Source organism: Erpetoichthys calabaricus, chromosome 3 (genome assembly GCF_900747795.2).
Source record: "Erpetoichthys calabaricus chromosome 3, fErpCal1.3, whole genome shotgun sequence".
In the NCBI taxonomy this organism is placed as follows: Eukaryota; Metazoa; Chordata; class Cladistia; order Polypteriformes; family Polypteridae; genus Erpetoichthys; species Erpetoichthys calabaricus.
In genome coordinates this window covers 262,720,669-262,743,147 of record NC_041396.2, presented here as the reverse complement: position 1 = coordinate 262,743,147, position 22,479 = coordinate 262,720,669, and the positions used below count along the sequence as shown (strand labels likewise).

The following is a 22,479-nucleotide window of genomic DNA, read 5'->3' as shown; positions in this document are numbered from 1 at the left end:
CGGGGTGCACGCCTCTAGGTGAACTCACGCGCGGCATGCCTGCGGCTTGAGAGTGCGAGTTTGTGCACTGCTGGGTGCGACTGGGCACCTCGAGCTGCCTGGATCTGTTTGCACTGCTTCGCAAATGCACTTCTGTTCATTATCACTCGTCTCACAGTTGTTGTATAATATGACCTGAGTTACTTGCTATCTAGGATATTAGCAGAATAAATAAATAAGCACAAAATTCTGCGCAGAGTTTAGAGGTGGGTGTCCTACTGGGGACTAGCAGAAATCGAGACTGGTATGAGAGCAAAATACAATCGATGATGTTTTCTGCCATCGACATCTCTTCAAAACTGAACCGGCATGCCAATGCATGCTTATGTGGTCTTATAACTTTGTACCACATTCTCATCAGATTTGTAGTTCTTTGAAAGTCTCCCGAAATCCATGCTACCAGAAGGAACTGTTTTGAAATGGCCATGGTATCAATGTAGATTACAGCAAATTAATCTTGGAATTAAGTAGTACATTTTGGTAATGTTTATTATTGTTAAATGTGTACATTCTTTGCCTGTTGAAGACTGTCATCTAATGCCTTATGCTGTCATCTCCCTATCCCTGGTTGCTGTTTTGAGTTAGTTGTGGCGCACTAGTTATTGTTTCTGTGGCATTTACTTTGTAATCTTATGATAAAGTTTTGTTGGAAGTTATTATACTACTAACCAAAACTATATCTTAGGGTAACACTATTTTTCCTTAAGTATTCATCCACTACAGATACAGCTGAATTCAATTCTTTTGTTAGAATTTGTATTTGTTACAATGACAATAAAGATATTCTATATATTCTATAGAAGCAGCATGCAAAGGGTGAGAACCAAACCTTGTGGAAAAGCTAGTGAGCGCCAGGACATACACACACACACACACACACACAAGGGGTGGGTTGATTTTGGAGCTGCCAGTTTGCATAACCAGCCGTATGTTTGTTATGTGGAAGAAAGCCCTCTGGGGGAAAAAGTGCAAACTGCTCATAGACCACAAGGCTAGTTATTTGAACCCTGCTTTCCCATATTTATTTTCAAGAATGTGTAAATTCATATTGTCGATGTAACTTCATGTTGACACTTTTAAAGTATATATTTTAACTCTGAAGTCATTTTATACTTTTGCCCAAGCATTTACATTTGTAAATTATGCGCTGATTTAAGTGAAGAAAACACCAGTTTACTTTATCTGTATCTCTCTGCTTAATGGGAAAATGTGTTGGTAACAGTTTTTCTCTTTATTTCTTCGTTCCTTCAAGTTTATGTGAGTATGACAGCTTTCTAAAGAGAGGAGAGTTGCGTAGTGGTGTGGTAACATTCAAATTTCGTAATACAAGGTGGTTAGTTGGAGTGTTGTCAGCTAGTTGGGTCAGCATGTTGATTGAATCAATTCAAGAACAGAAGAATAGGCAAAGATACAGCTAAGCAAGTGAAAAAATCAAAACTTAACAGGCAAACTTGGCAAAAGCGAGTTCATAAAAGTATAAATGTCAAAACAAGAAATGTGAGAATAGGTAAATTTGAATTCTACTTGAGTGAAAGCCAGTAACTTTATTAAGGAAATTGCAGGGTTAGAATTATAGTAATCTTAAGCATGCTAATAATGTGCAAATGTGCATATAGTATTGCCAGAAAATAATAGAGGACTGTGGTATAATGCCTTTCCCAGCAATAGTACTAGGGTGTTTACATCTTGTCTGAAGAAGGGGCCTGAGTTGCCTCGAAAGCTTGCATATTGTAATCTTTTTAGTTAGCCAATAAAAGGTGTCATTTTGCTGGACTTCTCATATACTAGATATACTTGGTGATATGGTTTAGGTAGGCCTTATTATCCCAGAGGGAAATTTCTTTGCAGTAGTAAAGTACAAAAACAGAAGACCTTGTTAGAGATCCAGTAGCTACAACAAAGAAACAACATTTAACATCCAATGTTATTGTATAAAGTACACTCAAAATCAATACAAAGGAGAATAATTACTTTCAACAGAATACAAAATAATAATGCAGAATTTAACATTTAGCATCATCCCTAAAAGTAACAGAATTTTAAATGCTTATAGTTCTAGGAATAAGAGTTCTTAAATCTGTTATACAATGAAGTTAGGAGTGTGGTATATTGATTGGAAAAAATACACATTTGTCTTTGTTTTCACATGCCTTTAAAGTGATGATATTGGTACAGAACTATGAGTCAACTTGTGATATGGCATGGATGATGACAGTAATGTATGCCAATTTCAAAGGAATAATTATTCCAATTCTTATTGCATGGAGTCTTTGTAGTACTAGGGTGTTGTACCGTGTTAGCCATTATGAATGTAGTGAAAAGTCAAGCAAAATGACACCTTTTATTGGCTAACTAAAAAGATTACAATATGCAAGCTTTCCAGGCAACTCAGGCCCCTTCTTCAGGCAAGATGTAATCCGTAATCCAAGTCTTTGTAAATTCTTAAGATGTTAAAGTATAATTTTTAAATTTAAACTTGTCAGCATGTCTGGAATCATGCAACGATGCTGTGTATTTATGGTACATTAGGTGTAAAAGTCCAAGTAAAAAGATAACCTGGAACTAGATAAACATGTGAAAATTGAAATTTTATAAATCCATTTCCATTGATAAAGTAAATATTCTATTGCATACAAATGTTTAGTTTTACAACTATTTTAAACCAGATAGCTATGTGTTTCTTAAATGTTTATTATGTAAATGTTTCTTTGGAATCAGTTCCTATCACCTAAAAGATAAGAAATAGTTATGAGTTAATCACTAGTACAAAGCTGTGAATCGTGCCTTGCAATCACCAAACTGTGTTCACGAGTGAGCCCTGTGATGTATGGGTATCCTGCCCTGCCTTGCACCTGATGCCTACTGAAAAATCATTGACACCCTCACATTTTATAGATGTGAGAATATATTATAATATTATTTTGTAATATCATTCAACATGTAAAATACACACCACATAAAATGTAGTGAAAGAGCAATTATAAAATTATAGTAATGCATACCAAACAATAATAGATTGCTTAAGTGCTCATTATTTTCTGTATATGTTACTCCTAATGGATAAGTTAAATGTTTGGAGAGCTAGTCCGCCAGAAGTATCCACTTCTCAGAGCCAAGTGCCTATAAATAACATTAATCCTTGTTGCATCTTGGGAGTGGATTTTAATAAGGCCTTCCTGTGCCCTGCAGAGTATGTCCGTGTCTTTCATAGTTACTCAAAAGCAAGAGTACTGTAATTCATTCCTTTCAACTGCATGCAGACTGTTATCTAGAAGCACATTTATTTGGCATGTAGTTGCCTGTTTGCAATTCAAAATTTCATTGCATGCTCATGTACAGTCAGGTTAAAATAAACCACATAGGTATGGTTTGTACTGAAAAAGGGCAAATTGCAAGCTGTTGTTATAATGCATTAATTAAAAATATTCAGCAGTTGTTTTCAAAAACATGGGTGTCATAAACTATTTGATCTGCAGTGTTTTGCACTTGGTCCAGCATTATCAAGAAATCATCAGAGTGGGGTCTTAGGCCATTTTTGTTTACAGGAATCCTTCTGAGGATTCTTTCAGAACTTTGGAAATTTAATCTTCAGTATTCATTTTGGTTTTATAAGATATAAGTAAGCATCTTAGATATTTCTTATTTATTTTTCAGCCTGTGTGTACATGTTTATATGGTTGTTTTGTTTTTACATTTGAGTATCATGCCATAACGAATTACTTAATGCTGTGATCATGGTTTTGTTACTTCTTTTGTCAAAACTATTTTATCTTGAGTGTTTTTGTTTCTGGTTGGGTTTTATGTTTTTTTATTTATTTATTTTTTTCAGAATTTACTGTCTTAATCTTCTTTATTTATTTATCTGGTTTGTACAATGCTATATACTGTATATTCTGCCGTTCTTTATTATATTCTGTAAGTGCCTTGAGCATGGGAAAGGCGCTATATAAATAAAATGTATTATTATTATTATTATTATGTGGAGTTTATATCTTCTCTCCATGTTTACGTTGATATCCTCTGACGACTCTGCTTTGTCTCCACAGACCAAAGTCATGCGATTGAATGGAAATGCCAGATTAACGTAATATGAATGAGTGTAGTTGTCTGTGGGAGAGGACCTTGAGAGAGAGAAAAACACTACTTTTTGCTGTAGTTGTTGAAGCCAGGATGGGCTTGGACTCCAATGCGAGGGGGGAATGATAAAACGGTTTCAGCAAATAGTATTCTATACTTTTTTGGTATTATTTTCTTAGATCTCTTTTGTGGTGGGTCCTTAAGCTATAGAGTATTTTTTAAAATCAATTCATTTGGTTTGAGCTATACACCTAGTGTGTAAATGTTAAAATACCCATTTTTGGACCTATGTTAGTATTTGAGAAGAAAGAGTTTGAAATAAGCGCTATTTGATTATTCACTGTTAATGGAATGTAATTTATATTGCATATCCCACGCCAGGATTGCACCGGATGGAGGCTTAACAGCGAGTCTATTGCATTACTAATTTTTAAGACTAGCTTTCAGTTTATTACAATTTCCTGGTCTTGTTTGTGTATTTTTGAGTACTTTTAGATCAGATTGAACTCAAGCTGAAGAATTGCTTAAACCCATTTGTACTGTAGATGTGAAGTCTATTCCTTTTACCTGTAAGTTGTCAGTGCCTCACAGTGGCTATGTAGAGACAACAGTAGTGGTACTAGTAGTATCATGTACAGAGTACAGTAAAATATATCACCAATATAATAATAAAAAGACACTTTAGCAAGGACATAGGAAGTATGTCAAAAGTAAACACTAAAGTATTTTATTTAATCATTAGAGGTTCTGAAGCAAAAAGAACAATTCGCTTAATAAAATGGGAAATCTCCTAATTTTTTTTATTAAAATTTGTATAGTCAACAAGTATAATTTTACACTTCTAGGATTATTAAGTTTCAACACATTTAAACAGGACTTATGTTTCCAAAATAATTGTGCTTTAATAAATTATTCACATCTTTTATATGTTTTGACCTTTGTGTTGTAAAGTTAATTTTGAATTACTGTAGTTTGTATAAAATTTTTCTAACAATATATTAGCCTGTTTAATGAGTACATATATAAACCGATTTATGTGTACTTTTTGAGAAATCTTTGCATACTGGAGTAATTATTATCACATAATAAGAAAAGGGTGACCAGGCTAATCCAAGTAACTTTAAACTGGTAAGAAAGGCAAATAATATAGAAATAGGGCTGTACCTAGTGACTATTTTTATTTTAAATTGATTTAGTGTAGATTGTTTTTTTGTTTAGTCAAGTAATCTAATGACTAACTTGTTGATCAACATAATACATTTTTTTCGATTGCTTTTTTTTTTGATTAGTCAAGTAATCTAATGACTAACTTGTTGATCAACATAATAAATTTTTTTCGATTGCTCCATTAAAAAATCTAGCAAATACCAAAAAAGCAAACATCAAACACTTTTATTACACAATACACAATATTCTAATGATAAAGTTTAAAACTGGTATGCAAACTCAGTCTCTCCAAATAAATCAAAGTAATTCTAGTTCAGGAATAAAGGTTTGATAAAAAAAAAAAAAACGCATAAAGGGATCATTTTCCTGCAGATCATCCTGTTGTCTACCTAATTCTCTGAATGAAATGTCCTGACACTGCACTGTATGTGGGAGAAACTGGACAAACACTCAGCCAGAGAATGAATTTATACAGGTTCCACATCAAGCATGGCAACACAGATGTTCCTATAGCAGCCCATTTCAACAGCCATGGACACAGCTGTGAGAAGGACCTTAAAGTCACAGTGCTTATGGGCAACTTCAGAACACTGCAAGAGAGAAAAGAATGGGAAGTTAAACTCATGCTAAAATTTAACACATTACAACATGGTTTGAATAGAGACAAGAGTTTTATGGCCAGATATGAGCATTGTTTGCATCTCTTGACTGACACAGACAACCTGTCTACAGACCCACATTGTATTGAAAAACTCATCAGAAACCTCAAAAGACTTTATCAGTTATCTTATCCAGAGATCTTGCCTATACATTGTTCTCCTCTCTTGCTTAATGAATCCTAGCCTGAAGAGGTCTATTAATTATCTGTATCTATATAAACACGGGGAACTCCAGTTTCTGTATTACATCTTACCTGAAGAAGGGGCCTGAGTTGCCTTGAAAGCTTGCATATTGTAATCGTTTTAGTTAGCCAATAAAAGTTGTCATTTTGCTTGACTTCTCACTACATAACAAAAATAGTAAAGTTTGAATCAAATTCACAGATTAGATCTGCATATCAGTACAACATAAGTGCAAAAGTAACAGCAGATTTTATTTTAATCTGATTTCAACAACACACAAAAATATGATCTGTTTAGTAGTCTAACATTAGTGCAAAGATCGGGTTAGATAATACTTTGACACATCTTAATATGCGATTCAAATAACACTTCAGATTATGAAACCAAACCTAGGGCAATTTGAATTGGATCAACACACAAACCTAGTCTTTCTTCTCTTTCTCGATAAATCTTTCTCTGTATGTGACACATAAGGCTACATTGAGCCATGGAGACAATAGAGTTTAAGTTACTGTACAGTGGAGGTACAGTATGTAAGCATATCTATATACTCTGCAGTCAGGCCTGCTCTTTTCTGTGCCACAGTATTGCCTGCTGCTGAAAAAAGGCATTCTTAAGGAGCAGATGTTGCTGGGACAGACAAATATGACTTTACCAAGACTGCCAAGGTGGGAAACCTTTCTGAATTTTCTTCCACCATTTGAGTGGGCTCAAAACCTTTGGAATGGAGTGCTGTCCAAAGTAAAACACTACCTAATTCCTCACCATTTTGCTATCAGCGATATTTACATGGCCCTTGCCTACCTTCCTCACTGCTATGATTATTTGTATATGAGCCAAGTAAAGTTTGTAACAAGGACACTGGATACCCATTTGAACATTGTAACCGGGCACTGGCTGAGTCATTCTGTTTCACACTTTCTTGCTGAAGAGGGTCATCTCTCTTTCATTTTTTACTCTTTAACCTATACTTTTAGGTCATCCTCCAATGTCAATAATTTGTGTTTTCAGAATTGTGGGTCAAGGGCAGCAGCAATGATGCACACATTTTTGCCATCAGCCCTGAATGTGGTTTTCCCCTTCCACCTTAATCCCATTTCCTTTACTTCAGTTGTCTGTAAACATTTAATAGGAATTGACTCAAAGGGTGTATTTTGTGTGGACTACGGCAGCCCTTTATCAGTAGGGGTGGAACAGAAGCAGTCGCATAAAACTCCCCACTGAGGAATATGGTGGCTTGCTTAAAGGACTTCAGAACATGCTTCAGTTGTTCCAGTAGGCACCACTCATCACTTTTCAAAGCCAAGTCATGTTTCCCTCACTGTGTGACCTCTTAAATTGACAGGTTTATGGTCACAGGCCATCTCTGCTAAAAGAGACCATTTATCACATAGTAAGAACTGTTCCACTTAATTGTGACATCTTGTGTCAGTTTGTTCAGGTTTCTCCACTTCTTCTGTTTTGCTTTCAGCTTGCTGCTGGCCAGCTCACTCTTTCTAAAATGTTCTACAAGGCATCTTGTAGCCCCCAGTATCTTGCTAATCTGAGTGTCCTTCAGAGCATGGTTGACCACTAATTGAAATGTGTGGTCTGCACAACAATGAGAGACAACTTCATGCTTCTCTTCTTAGATCTTAAGAGCTTATAATAATAATAATAATTCATTACATTTATATAGCGCTTTTCTCAGTACTCAAAGCGCTATCCACACAAGGAGGAACTGGGAAGTGAACCCACAATCTTCCACAGTCTCCTTACTGCAAAGCAGCAGCACTTCCACTGCGCCACCTGTGAGGACATTAGCTGCATTACCATGTACAATTGTCAATAAATTTGTGATAGAGATTATTTTCTGCCGTGTGTTGATTCTCAAGTAGCATTGTAGTCAGGCTATATGAAGTCAGCTTGAAGTTCTCATTATTTAAGTAGGAGGTGACTGTTCAGTATGCTTCTGTGACGATGCTTGTCCAGGCATCTGTGGAGAGTACAAATGTTGTTGTTTTTTTTTTTAATGGAGACTCTCACCCTTCTGAATGGCAAGGAGTTTTATGTCCTTAATGATCATCTAAGTACAATAAATTTACACTGGCTATTACAGGATCATCAAATGTATGTTTTTATTATATACTTTAATAATAGTGGTCATTTCTACTTTGTATCGACTGATAGTTGGGCTTCAGTTTTTACACATTGCCAGTAACATGTAAATTGAACAATTTGTTTTTCTTTGGTTATATTCTTGAATAACAGTGCACTTGTTTTGTTATCTTTTGTGAAAGTGTTCATTTGGACTTCAGTCTTCACACATTATACACTTCATGTCAACATTTTGTCAATTATTACTGTAACATGAAAAATGTTTGTTTTAGTTATGTGTTCAACATTTCTTGCCTTGCATTTCCTGTCATCCTACATTTACACAGATCGTTGTATAATAAATAACGATATATTACTTACCCTATACAATTCCAGACACCTTACTACCAGCTCTGAGAACTTTGCGTCTGACTTGACTTCAGCTGCCTTGTTGGAGGATGGGATAGCAGGCTGCTTGTGCTGACTGACACTTTTGCAAAACAAATACAACGCTGGCGAGGTGCAAGGAAATTTAAGGTGGTTCGGCATTACGAATATTTTCATAGGCTTCAGGGATTGTAGTGTTAAAAAGAAACTTATAAATCATAGTATATTAGTGGCCATTTAGAGTAATACTGTATAATCATATATATTGATAATAGTTAACTAATATCAAGCAAAGGATAACATTAAACCATAAAAATCATTTGCTGACAATGTTATCCCACTTATTATATGACTACTTTTCAAATAAATTAGAACTTTTACACCATATGTTGTTTTTTACATTATTTTTGACTAATTACAAGCTTCTTCTGAGTCTTGTTACTGCTTTGTTGCTGGGATGTCAGGAAAATAATTGTGTGTAGAATACAACGATTAACCAATCAAAAGTGGCAGAAGTAATTAGAACGCATGACACTGGCACAGAAAATTCACAGAAAATTCCGCTATGCTTCTTTATTAAATGCTTCTTTATACTGGTTGTTCTGCTATGGTAAGCCATTTCACATTTACAAATCCTACGGTTTACCATATTCTTTGGCTTTTCCATTAACTATTACCATACTGCAGAAGTCTCAGGTCTTTTACATGGAGGACCTGCCAATGAACTAGGCGCTGTCATCTTTTCCTCTTGAAAGAAGGCAATGCATGCCGCAGAAACTGACGCAATTACACACTCGACTATGTTGATTATGTCGCTGTCCCTTAACAGCGCAATGTAGAATCATTACAGAGAAAGTTGAACAGAATACAAAGTTACACAGATTTGTAGCAGATGAAATTAAAAAGTAGATATAAAGTATTACTTGTAGGAAGTAGAATTGTTAGATTTGAATGCACAAATTGAGGTGTCAAATGTAAAAGCACATTTTATGAGAGAGATCTTTTAGCCATAGTTGGACACATCACTATCTTCATCCAGATGGTGTAAAGCTATACTGAAGCTATTGAAAACCTTAATGGAAACTGGGAAAAATCTGTATTATTGTCTATAGGGAATCCATTCCCGGGAATTCGGGAATCCTGTATTTCATTCCCGGGAATCCCGGCTCCTGGGGATGACACAGTGCACGGGCATCTCACATGTGAATGGTTTTAGAATGGCCGACACTTATTTTTAATAAAACTACTGCAATATGTTGACACAAATAAAAGACTAACCTTATCTACAAGCAATTCATGCTGTGTCACATAAGTACATGTATCTTTAGTTGTGGTAATAAGAGCGTAGAAAGCACAATGAAAAATGTCCGGGAATTCCCAGGCAGTGCTGTTCACATTCAACAGAAGTTCTTAATGAAGCTTTCCTTGTCTGACGTTTGACTGTGTTATTATTCTTATTATATTGTGGAGTTTCATAAATCTAAATATACTGTAAGTTTGCTTGTGTTGGCAAAGCAATATTTTATTAGATTGGTAGCTTGTTGAAACTGGGACGTTTTGATATTCTTCAGTTATTTATTGGTACTTATAGCCTGACTGTCCAGGGATATCTGGAGACTATAATAAAATAGTGAATCATTATACAGTAAACTGCAAGCAGTTAATCTGTAAGGTTATTGTAGTGTAAGATAAACACTAAATAAATGTTACATTCAAATCTAGATAACATTTTTCTTTTCCATGCTGTCATTTTATAATTTTTATGGGTAGTAAAATCATTTAACTTATCTGTTATAACTTAAAGCAGGGGTTTCCATCTCCAACCCTGGAGGACTGCAGTTGCTGCTGGTTTTCCTTTTTGCCACTTTCTTAATCACTGACCAATTTCTGTTGTTAATTGACTTCTTTTTCCTTCATTATAAATGCTGTTTTTTTAAGACTCCGGTTTCTTTATTGATTCTTTTTTCCTTAAATGGCAGCCAAACAGAAATGAAATATGAAGTGAGGCAACAGATGACCAGCTAAGTTGGGGCCTTAAATGATCCATTTCACTTCAACCAGTACCTTAATTAGAAGTTGATTTTTGTTGTTAACAAGCCATGGAATTAAATATGTTTTAATTGTTTCTACTGTGGCAGAATGAGAGACATTTCCAGAACTGTTGGTTTTCTTTCTTCTAAGAGTACCATAACAATATTTTGGCGAGCTGAGCTGATCAACATTAAAGAGATCTTCATCTTTCTTTGATATCAGCTACTGTGTGATGGACTCAGGTTGCTGGTCATGAGTTGACTCGGTTTTTGTATCTCATTATTGTCTGGCTTCCAATTAAGGAAAAAAAATAAAGGGTCTGAGTCTTAAGTAGCAAGTCAATTAAAATGATGGCAAAAGAAGAAAATTATCAACAAAAACTGGTCATTAATTAAGAAAAGGGTCAGAATAAAAACCTGCAGCCACTGCGCCCCCCCCCCCCCAAAGGCCTGGAGTTGGATACCCCTGACTTTAAGCCTCCGGAGAAGTGAGATGCTGGTGCATTGCTTCTCTTTTGTTTGTGTACAAGCTGCTGGGAATAGTTCATAAAGCACAAACAACATTAAAAATGTTTCTTAGGCATGATTGCAGACAACACAGGGTAAATAACTGATCAAAAACTTAATCACTTGGATGGAATATTCCTTTAATATAAAAGATTAAAGATTTCATATCATTTCATATCTAACATTAAAGATTTCATTTCATATCATATCTAACATTTCATATCCTTTAGAAAATCAAAATTTGTAACAAATAAATATGAACTGTTTGACAGCATGAATTCCTTGTGATCTAAATACAGTATGATTGACAAATATATAGGACATTTTAAACTAAGTTTCTAAAACTAATATTAAGTACAGTAATAGTCAATAAATCGTCTGACAACTATCCTCATTTATAATGAAATTGACATAGAATGTGTAGTGGCACATGTTCAGATTCATGCATCTGTCCGCTTGAGTGCTGTGAAGTCATTTTTGCAACCTCAAAATACGGAATAGTTGTTAATGATTGTTGAGATTTTGTGTACTGTAATGCATAGTTGTTAAATTAAAAATCAGTAATAAACATAATTTGTTCAGTATATTACAAAAAAGTAAAGCAATATCTTTAGAAACTAAAATGCACATTATTAAGACAGTAGAAGCTGGATAAAAGAAATGCCAAGTAACAATATTGTTCAGAGTAGTACCCAGTCATGAAAGGAGTTTGTGTAGTGTGTGGAGGATGTGCCATAGCAATGTGGGGAGCGAGCAGTTTACTCGCAAGCAAGAGGTGCTTCTCCTCTGTTAAACTCCATTGACCTGTGTGCATGGCTGTCATAAGGTCTCCTTAAGGATCCTGGCAGGGCTCATGGAGTTGGGGAAAGTAAGACAGAAGGTGGTGTTTCAGATCCAAAGTGAGTGGTGAGAGCCTGACCTGGTGGCTTAAATTTACAATAGGGAGGGGATAAAGCAGATCAAAGAGCTTGAGGCGATATTGAAGGAGCTATGGAATATTAAAATAGCAATGAAGACAGCCTGTTTTTTCACCACTGCTGTTGGATTAGATCTTAGTTTGTAAATTTGTAAAATGATTACAAAAACTACTGTATATTTCAGAGTATTCTTTATGAAGCTATATTTGTCTATTTACCAGTCTACTTTGCAACTTGCAACATGTTTATTGTCTGATGTTTTACTAAGGTTGATATTTGCAGTGAAATGATTTGACAGCAGCTGCTTTTTCTTTTGCTTTGAATATATTTTTCCCCAAACATTTTAAGTTAATATAAGCATCTTATTCAGTTCTCTTAAGTCTGAACTGACCTTGTTTCCAAAAACATTTTAGCATGTGTTGTAGTTAAATATGAAAGTTATACAGCAATGTGAGAAAATAAACACAATGAAGTTAAGTTGAGCTAAAAGTTAGTTGAGCAGAGCTCACAATAAAACATTTACCTTTCATAGCTCAGCACTTTTTTCTGTCACTTTCTTTGGTACTGTTCTGCAATTTTGTAAACATGGGTTTCCCATAAACATTCACTGTTTCAGTTTTATGTTTAGACTTAAAGCTAAAATGATGTGAGTTGAAACCAAAGAAAGTGTTGACTGTACATTTGGGAGTGTTTTTCTCTTTTATCATGGTTTGTCATTTGCAAGCTGATAATGTTTCTGTTTTAACACAGTAGCGCGCTTTGATCAGCAGTATTTAGAATCGTATTTATTCTTCACACATGTTCAAATCTGAAAAAAAATACTTGGCAAATTTTATTTGGAGTAATTTATTTATATTAGGGTAAGTTGTTGATACTTGAAATGTTGTCTTGAAGATGTTAGTTTAGCTGTTTTTCATAGTTGTAAAGGTTATGACTGAAATGACCTGACTTGCAACCTGTCAAACTAATACTTCGAATCGCTCTCTAGCACTGCATATATGGCTAAGGTTTATCATTTTCTTTTCAAGGAGCATATTGAAGTTTTGTTCAGATTTTTGAATGAGTAAGAAGCAGTAAATATAACAACTGTAACATCCTTACAGTCATAGCTTTAGCAGTTCTAAATAATCTCTCAATATTTTAGAACTTTCTTTATGTTCATTAGCTGAATGTACAGTGCTTGGCACAGCAGCACAATCTTGGGAGCATTGTTGGACCTAACACATTAAAAGTATTACCTTTAACGTGCGTTATGAAGTTTTAATTAGTCTCTGTATACTTCAGAAAACCTGGGAAAAGTATTGCCATCAGTGCACACGATGATGCATGACCATGCCAGACAAAAACCAAAGGGCAATACAAAGAAGTTGTAGTTGAGACACTGTAGTATTGTTTAAAATAGGAGGCATTGTGGATCCCTTCTTTTAATCTGTTTATTAACTATAATTGCATGGTCTAAGAAGACAACTTTTGAAATGCTTTAAATGGTTTGCTAATGTGCACTTTGAGTTTAGAGAAAGTTAAATGCAGTAGACTAGTAAATAAAACCCATGGCTTCACGTCCAGGTAACCTCTTCAGTGAACATGTGATATTTTTACCTTTGCACCATAGCTTAGTAATTTGCCAAATATAGCAAATTCAGAATACCATAATTCACATACACAAAATATATTAAAAGCACATAACAGTTCGCAGAAATAATTTTACTTCTGTGTTACAGGGCCCCTAAATATATACTATACTATTATTCTGCATGGCACACTGACTTTTGAACTGTTCTTTCTTTGATTCCTGTAGGTGCTTTTTAAAGCAATATTTTCTGAAATGTTTTCTTTACCTCCAGATTTTAATTTTTTTCTGGGCCTGTCACCTGTGTGTGCTACTCGGTGCCATCACTTAATTCAACCTGCCGGTTAATTCTCACATTAAACAATGGTGTGTTACTATACATTTTAAGAAGTCCTACTTTTTATGAGGCAAGTTTCTGGTTAATATTATTGAAATGCATATTATTATGCACTGGTAGAATAATAATTACGTACAGTATTTTTTTTCTGTTGTTGATGAGTCTTATGAAACATTGTTTGAAGACCAACTAGTTTTTGTTTCTGATGTTCTGTGCCATTTGTTAAAAGAGAGAATAAATGTTTGTTCAGATAGATGTTTTGCTGCCCCACTCATTTGGACCCATGTTTGATCCCAAGATAGAGTGCCTTTTATAGAGTAGTTTCTTCTGGTTTTCTTTTGCAGTCTATAGGCATTAATTTAATTGATGAGCAACATAAAATATTCCTAGAGTGAGTATGCGTTGAGATTTTGTGAAGGTTTGCTTGCTGCCTACTATATTTTAGGTCTGCTGCCTTTTCACCCTCTTGTTTAAAAACCATCTCAAGCCCCAGAGCTGGACCTCGAGTTCTTTATAAAAGTGTTTAAATTAACCTGGATTGATGAATGTGTGCCCTGTCCAGGAATGCTTATTGCCCTGTGCCCAATGTTTAATAAATAATTGTGCAAAATTTCTGTTTTTTGGGTTGAATAGAATTCCTCCCCTTGCATCATACACCATATTATCATTAGCAAAAGTCAGTGTGATTGTGCCAAAGCTTATCTGTGTGAATTGTGTATTGAATATTGTCTATGCTTTTTATTAGTTGCAGAATAGTAGTATTCAAGCTGTTAACAGACTTGTATTAAAAACAGTGGCCAAAGGACTGGTTCTCTCCCATTTGTGAATCCTTTTGATCGCCAAGCTAGAACTGTATAATCGGGGTAAAATTTCATGAGGAGGACAATGTTGCGAGTGTTCATTGTCCATAATCTTTCAAAGAATATTAGGCTATAGTGTATAATAGGATATAATTTGGCCTTTTGGCCCAGTCCATCAAACTAATATATTTTACAACTGAGGCAGAAACAGATCAAGAAACTTGCTGTTTATATAGAAAATTAATGTTTGTTCATCAGACAGCTTACAGAATGGGAAAAATGCATCATCCCTTTTGTTGTCATAAGGTTAAATTCCAAGATAAAATAAAAATGTAAAATATGCATAATCTTTCTTCTGATTTATTTGACAGTTCTGCACAAACCTGCAGGTGATTAAATAGCTGTGATTGAAATTTCATACTGTTTTGCAGCCCATGCTTCAATGATACCTTAAGAAAAGAAACTCTAGTCATTAAAGTACCTATTAAATTATGCAGGACAGCACTTTGAAGTTGAGCACAGAAATTTGTCTTGCATGTTTTGTGTTACTATAACCCCATATTTCCTCTACCCAGTCCATATATAATGAGGTTAACGGCTTCTCAGGTATACCTGGGGCTTCTTCTTTTACCTTGTTTGGAGTTGTTTCTATGTCCTATGCATGATTATTTTCTTGTTCAAATACAAGTTATGTACAATTCAGTGTGTGTTACCCCATGACAGTATGCAAAAGGGAAGCACAGAAGAGGAAAAGCAAGTATATATGATAAAATAACACAGGCTTTATGTGAATTAACTGGACTGGTTTGCACTTATTCATTGGATTAAGACAGGAGTATAAAGTAAAATACAAATGGTTGTAGACATAAGAGTCATGAGAATGAGTGCAGGGAGAGCTGTAAGCCATCGGAATCTTAACTGAATTACCATGAAGACAGAAGAAAAGAAGTCACACAAGTGTAAAAGGCAGTCTGGCTTAATGAGGGCTTTTTTGCCGCAGTCAGTTGATCAGTACTGAAAGTGGTACTAACATTTAAATGTCTGTCATAATCAATCTGTTTACACAGTGTAATTCTTACTCACATAATGTACCTTTTAATGCTTTAAGGTGATTGATTATTCTGCTGCCATAGTCCCTTTTCTCATTTCTAAAGAAGGCAAATCGTGTAGTACACTAAAAGAACTCTTGGTAGGTGGAGTTTGTAGGCTGGCTTTGTGATTCTAAGAACAGATGACTTCCCTTCTACACTGGCAGATATCTCATGTCTTGAACTTTTGCCTCCGTGCTGTGCATTTGAACAGTAGCTACTCATGTCTTTTGTTTTGAGTCAATATTGTCTTTACATTTTAACTTTTTTATATTTCTGGGTTATACTGTTTGCATGGATGGTGAAGAAAACAGGCATTGATTAAAAATAATTATTTCATCCTTTTAGTTTAAGAACATTTTGCACATAAAAAATAAGTGCAAGACCAGATTTCTTTCATTTTAGCTAGTAATTCATTAAGTAATGTCTGGATTAATAGGTTGAGCAGCTTCATTCTAAGGCCTCATGCCTGTTGGGCTGAATTTATACTTGACACAGATCAGCTTTGCTGTGGGTATTTAAGACCTATGAATATGCTGGTAAACCCGCTGCTATATTAAACTTAAAGTAGTTTGACCCAGGGTTAACTTGTTTCCACTCTCAAAGTGGAAATAAAAGCTACCAGATCTTTAAACCAAGCTAATACAATAAAGCTTTCTTGTTAAAGGGACAGTACCAAAATCATTTAACTCATTTTGTACATGCATTTACATACAGACATACCTTTAAATCAAACCTAGGTGTCCAGAGTTCTGGTACAGTAGTGCTAAGTGTTGCAGTGCAGTTTTGTATGGTATGCATAGTATTGCTGAATTAAAATAAATTTGGCATTTCCCTTTTTCTGTGTGAGAACCTGGTTGAGGTAGGTTAGGAGTTGGTGGGCATTCCCACAGTCAGAAAACACAAGAAATATCCCAGAATGAGAGAGCATCTTATAACAAGGTGCAAACTGTTTTGACTCTCAGCACACATTGTTCAGAAAATCCTGAAAAATGAATGTCTCTTTAACCTAGGGGTAGAAAAAAGATGGGCAAAAAACAAAGCATGAAAGCATTCCAGACAACACACTAAGAGAGTGCAGGCTATGATGTGTCACTTTTGGAACCTGCTCATGTAAAGCTGATCCTCCAGCTAGGACTTTGGATATCTCTGGGTCCATGGTTCTTGAGGCTGATCTTCCAATTAGCTGTGGGCCACCCAGTTCACTAGGTGAACTTCTCCATGCTGGTGGTAAGGCTGTCGTCCTTGCATTGCAAGCAATCTTTGCTTCCATTTGGTAGACAGGTGTCATCCCAACCGACTGGAAAATGGAAATCTGGAAAGGGGAGGGTGATTGCCTGGATTGCGGCTGCTACAGCGGGATAACGCTGCTTTCGGTGCTGGGTAAGGTCCTTGCTAGGGTCATCCTCAATAGGATCTGTGATCACTTGCTCATCTACCAGTGACCGGAGCAGTCTGGTTTTACGCTTAAGAATTCTACAATCGACTGCATCCTGGCACTGAGGATTCTTATGGAGCAGAAATGCAAATATCGGCAGAATTTCTTTACAGCCTTTGTCAATTTTCATAAAGCGTTCATCTCAGTTGATTGAGCTGCCCTGTGGGACATTCTGAGACTTCGTAGGATCCACTCAAGGTTGCTGGATATCATGGCCGGCCTGTACACTGGTACTGTATAGAGTGGCGGTAGAACTTTTGTGTTTTTCCAGTTGATTCTGAGGTTCGTCAGAGGTTGCTCCTATTCTGTTCAGTGCTTGCATGCAGTGGGTGTTGGGCAAGGTTGAGGGGTCCAGTGGCTGTAGGGCATGTGTTGGTGAAGAAACAGTCACTGATTTTGCTGACAATGCTGTGATCTTTGTGGAGTCATTGGAGGTTTCTGATCAGGGCTCTTGAGAGACAGAGAGTCTGAGTGTCTGGGCTTGTGAGTGTCCTGGATAAAAAACAAGATGCAGACCTTTAATGTCCTCTTGGGCACGGCCATTGGCAGTGTGTCTGTCTGCGGAGAGGTAGTCGACCTCGTTGAAAGGTTTACTTACCTCGAAGGTGACATTCATGTCTCTGGTGACTCTTCCTATGAAGTCGGTAGACAAATTGGGAGAGCATGGGGGGTCATGAGTTTGCTCGAAAGGGGTGCGTGGTGCTCCCAATATCTGTGCAAAAGGACGAAGGTTCAAGTCTTTAGAGTTCTGGTGCTTCCAGTCTTGCTATATGGTTATGAGACTCTGACGCTATCCTATGACCTGAGACGAAGACTGGACTCCTTCAGTACTGTGTGTCTTCAGAGAATTCTTGTGTACCGCTGGTTTGACTTTGTGTTGAATTAGTGATTGCTCATGGAGTCCCGAATGAGGCTCATTACCTGCATTGTGAGGGAGCATCAGTTACAGCACTACAGCCATGTGGTGTGTTTCCCTGAGGGTGATCCGGCTCGTAAGATCCTCATTGTTGGGGACCCGAGTGGCTGGATCAGGCCATGGGGACGTCCATGAAACACTTGGCTGTGGCAGATAAATGGTTATTTCCTGATGGTGGTACTGGACCATGTTTCTGCCTGGGGGGGTTGCCAACCAGGAACTCAAGCTGTTTTGTCGTGTGATGGGTGTGGCAACATGCTGTACCAGTGCATGCTTCTCGACCTGACCTGACCTGTTCTTGATATGACAGAACTTCAAAAGGGAATAAAAAAAATATATTGTACCATCAGTGTAGACAATCTGAATGCAGCACAATAAAATGTGAGTGCAGTAACTATGGCAAGTTCTTGGTTGAACAAAATAAAGTGAGGGTGAAGATTAAAAATACAAGTTGTTCCAGTGTTGGTATAAGAGCCTTCTTAATTTTTCAAGATTATAGCTTTTTATTTATTGTTTGTTTCATGTACAGTTCACAAATCATGACATTGTTTTTTTTGTTTATCTCTGAATTCCATGTGGATTTGGGGGCTTAATTAATAATCTATAGATGTTCTTTGAGCTTTCAAGTAGGCTTTTGAGATGATTGTCTTTTGTCCCAACCCTCCCCCTCTTCTCTATAGGGTTGCTAGGGTTCAGAAAATGAGCACCTTGGTATTACAAGTAAACAGACTTTTCTGTGAAAGTGCTCATTTGTAATAAAATGTCAACAATGTTGGCCACTGGGATCATTTGGAGTGAGTTCTTTGAGTACTGAATTGTGTTGTAAGAGATTCTTGGTTCACCAACATGGTAATATAAAGATTTCTCTATTTCAAGCTGAGTGTGTTGGGGTAAACAATCTGGTATACAGGGCAATACTAGTGAGAAATACAGAGCCAACATTTAATGTCATCCTTATTATAGAGACTCATGAAGAAGAAACCTCTCCGCTTAATCTGCTACAATAAACCCTTGAATTGTAATGTGCCTCCACCACTCCCATCTGCAGATATAAACTCAAATGTCAAAATAGATACAATTTTACAACAGTTTTACATTTCTTTTAATTTACAGGTGCTGGTCATAAAATTAGAATATCATGACAAAGTTCTGCGGTGGGTTGGCACCCTGCCCGGGATTGGTTCCTGCCTTGTGCCCTGTGTTGGCTGGGATTGGCTCCAGCAGACCCCCGTGACCCTGTGTTCGGATTCAGCAGGTTGGAAAATGGATGGATGGATGACAAAGTTGATTTATTTCAGTAATTCCATTCAAAAAGTGAAACTTGTATATTAGATTCATTCATTACACACAGACTGATGTATTTCAAATGTTTATTTCTTTTAATGTTGATTATAAATGACAACTAATGAAAGTCCCAAATTCAGTATCTTGGAAAATTAGAATATTGTGAAAAGGTTCAATATTGAAGACACCTGGTGCCACACTCTAATCAGCTAATTAACTCAAAACACCTGCAAAAGCCTTTAAATGGTCTCTCAGTCTAGTTCTGTAGACTACACAATCATGGGGAAGACTGCTGACTTGACAGTTGTCCAAAAGACGACCATTGACACCTTGCACAAGGAGGGCAAGACACAAAAGGTCATTGCTAAAGAGGCAGGCTGTTCACAGAGCTCTGTGTCCAAGCACATTAATAGAGAGGCGAAGGGAAGGACAAGATGTGGTAGAAAAAAGTGTACAAGCAATAGGGATAACCGCACCCTGGAGAGGATTGTGAAACAAAACCCATTCAAAAATGTGGGGGAGATTCTCAGAGTGGACTGCAGCTGGAGTCAGTGCTTCAAGAACCACCACACACAGACGTATGCAAGACATGGGTTTCAGCTGTCGCATTCCTTGTGTCAAGCCACTCTTGAACAAGAGACAGCGTCAGAAGCGTCTCACCTGGGCTAAAGACAAAAAGGAGTGGACTGCTGCTGAGTGGTCCAAAGTTATGTTCTCTGATGAAAGTAAATTTTGCATTTCCTTTGGAAATCAAGGTCCCAGTGTCTGGAGGAAGAGAGGAGAGGCACAGAATCCACATTGCATGAGGTCCAGTGTAAAGGTTCCACAGTCAGTGATGGTTTGGGGTGCCATGTCATCTGCTGGTGTTGGTCCATTGTGTTTTCTGAGGTCCAAGGTCAACGCAGCCGTCTACCAGGAAGTTTTAGAGCACTTCATGCTTCCTGCTGCTGACTAACTTTATGGAGATGCAGATTTCATTTTCCAACAGGACCTGGCACCTGCACACAGTGCCAAAGCTACCAGTACCTGGTTTAAGGACCATGATATCCCTATTCTTGATTGGCCAGCAAACTCGCCTGACCTTTGTCATGATATTCAGAGATTATTGACAGAAGGTGCACACTACACCACATCTCTTTGTGTCTGTGTGTAGTTATTCTGCTTAACATGAGTTCATAATCTCAAGTAGTTTTCCTTTTTTCTGTTTAAGATTAGCCTTACTGTCCTTCAGCCACTTGTAAACTTGGTATATTAATAACTGTTCTGTCCATCTTTCCAGCAGCATCAACCCCTACAGGGCACAGAGCAATGGGTGTGAAAGTACTCCACTGTTTCCCTTGGTATGGCCGCAGGAAAGACCGCAACAAAGAGCCTCAAGAACCCACCAGCCAAGGTATGGTATTGTCCACGTTTTCAATCATACATGTAATTCATATTTGTCACCTTATATTGCACAAAAGGAAGTGCTAGATCCTACAGGGTAAGAAATGGTATACAACTACTCATCTGAGTGAAAGGCACCTGAAATTTCCACTTTGAGATGTATATTGTGAGCTGCGGAGCTGATCGCACCTCCAGAGAATACAGACGCCCCTGGGAAAACCCCTGAAAAACATTGACAGACTACCTTCCTCCTTACCTTTCTGGTGGCTCTGTCGAGTAATATGCCTCTCGTGCGGTACTCCGCTTACTTAAAAAGCCTGTACGGGCTTCTATCAGTTTGTTAAATTGATTGTTTGCTTCTCCTTCTCTTTCTGACATTCTCTGCTCCTGGCGGAACTGTCATCTCTGACTTGTCATGGAGCACGTTTAAACTTTTGAAAAGAGACAAATGTTTGTTTGCAGTGCTAAAGTTCCTTTTTTTTTTCTACAACCTCCTGTGTCTCTGTGCAAATCTGTGACCCAAGCGTGACAAGATACAGTTATGTCTATAAATATTTGGACAGAGACAACTGCCTCACATTTTTATGCAATCGTTTTGTTCACCCCACTGAATTAAAGCTGAAAGTCTGCACTTAAACTGCATCTGAGTTGTTTCATTTAAAATTCATTGTGGTAAAGTACAGAACCAAAATTAGAAAAAAGTTGTCTCTGTCCAAATATTTATGGACCTAACTGTATATGTATCTCTCTCTCTCTCAAAAAAATTAAAGGAACACTTTGAAAACACATCACATCTCAATGGGGAGAAACAATCCTGCTGGATATCTATACTGATATGGACTGAGTAATGTGTTAGGAACGAAAGGATGCCACATCGTTTGATGAAAATTAAAATTATCCATCTACAGAGGGCTGAATTCAAAGACACCTCGAAAATCAAAGTGAAAAAATGATGCGGCAGGCAAGTCCATTTTGCTGAAATTTCAGTGCAGCAACTCAAAATCATACTCCGTAGTTTGTATGCCCCCATGTGCTTGTATGCATACCTGACAATGTCTGGGCATGTTCCTAATGAGAAGATGGATGGTGTCCTGGGGGATCTTCTCCCAGATCTGTTCCAGGGAATCACCGAGCTCCTGGACAGTCTGAGGTGCAACCTGGCGGTGTCGGATGGATCGAAATATAATGTCCCAGAGGTCTTCTATTGGATTTAGGTCAGGTGAGCGTGAGGTCCAGTCAATGGTATCAATTCCTTCATCCTCCAGGAACTGCCTACATACTCTTGCCACATGAGGCCGGGTATTGTCGTGCACCAGGAGGAGCCCAGGACCCACTGCACCAGCATAGCACCACAGTGGGTCCAAGGATTTCATCCCAATACCTAATGGCAGTCAAGGTGCTGTTGTCTAGCTTGTAGAGGTCTGTGTGTCCCTCCGTGGATATGCCTTCCCAGACCATCACTGACCCACCACCAAACCTGTCATGCTGAGCGATGTTACAGGCAGCATAATGTTCTCCACGGCTTCATCAGACCCTTTCAAGTCTGTCATGTGGACTCGGGGCGAACCTGCTCTCATCTGTGAAAAGCACGGGTAGCCAGTGGTGGACCTGCCAATTCTGG

The 22,479-nt window shown here is 37.3% G+C and overlaps 1 protein-coding gene across 2 annotated transcripts in view; it reads left to right on the top strand.

Annotated features, from left to right (window-relative positions):
* LOC114648881 (uncharacterized) overlaps window positions 1-22,479 on the top strand; it is a 44,439-nt gene that overhangs the window by 11,511 nt on the left and 10,449 nt on the right. The window contains exon 2 of one of the 2 annotated variants that reach the window (XM_028798175.2): window positions 20,758-20,868. In XM_028798175.2, coding sequence (XP_028654008.1) covers window positions 20,758-20,868 — 111 coding nt within the window. Of the gene's footprint in view, window positions 1-20,754; window positions 20,869-22,479 lie in introns of both variants that reach the window. The other variant, XM_028798174.2, reaches the window with a different exon arrangement.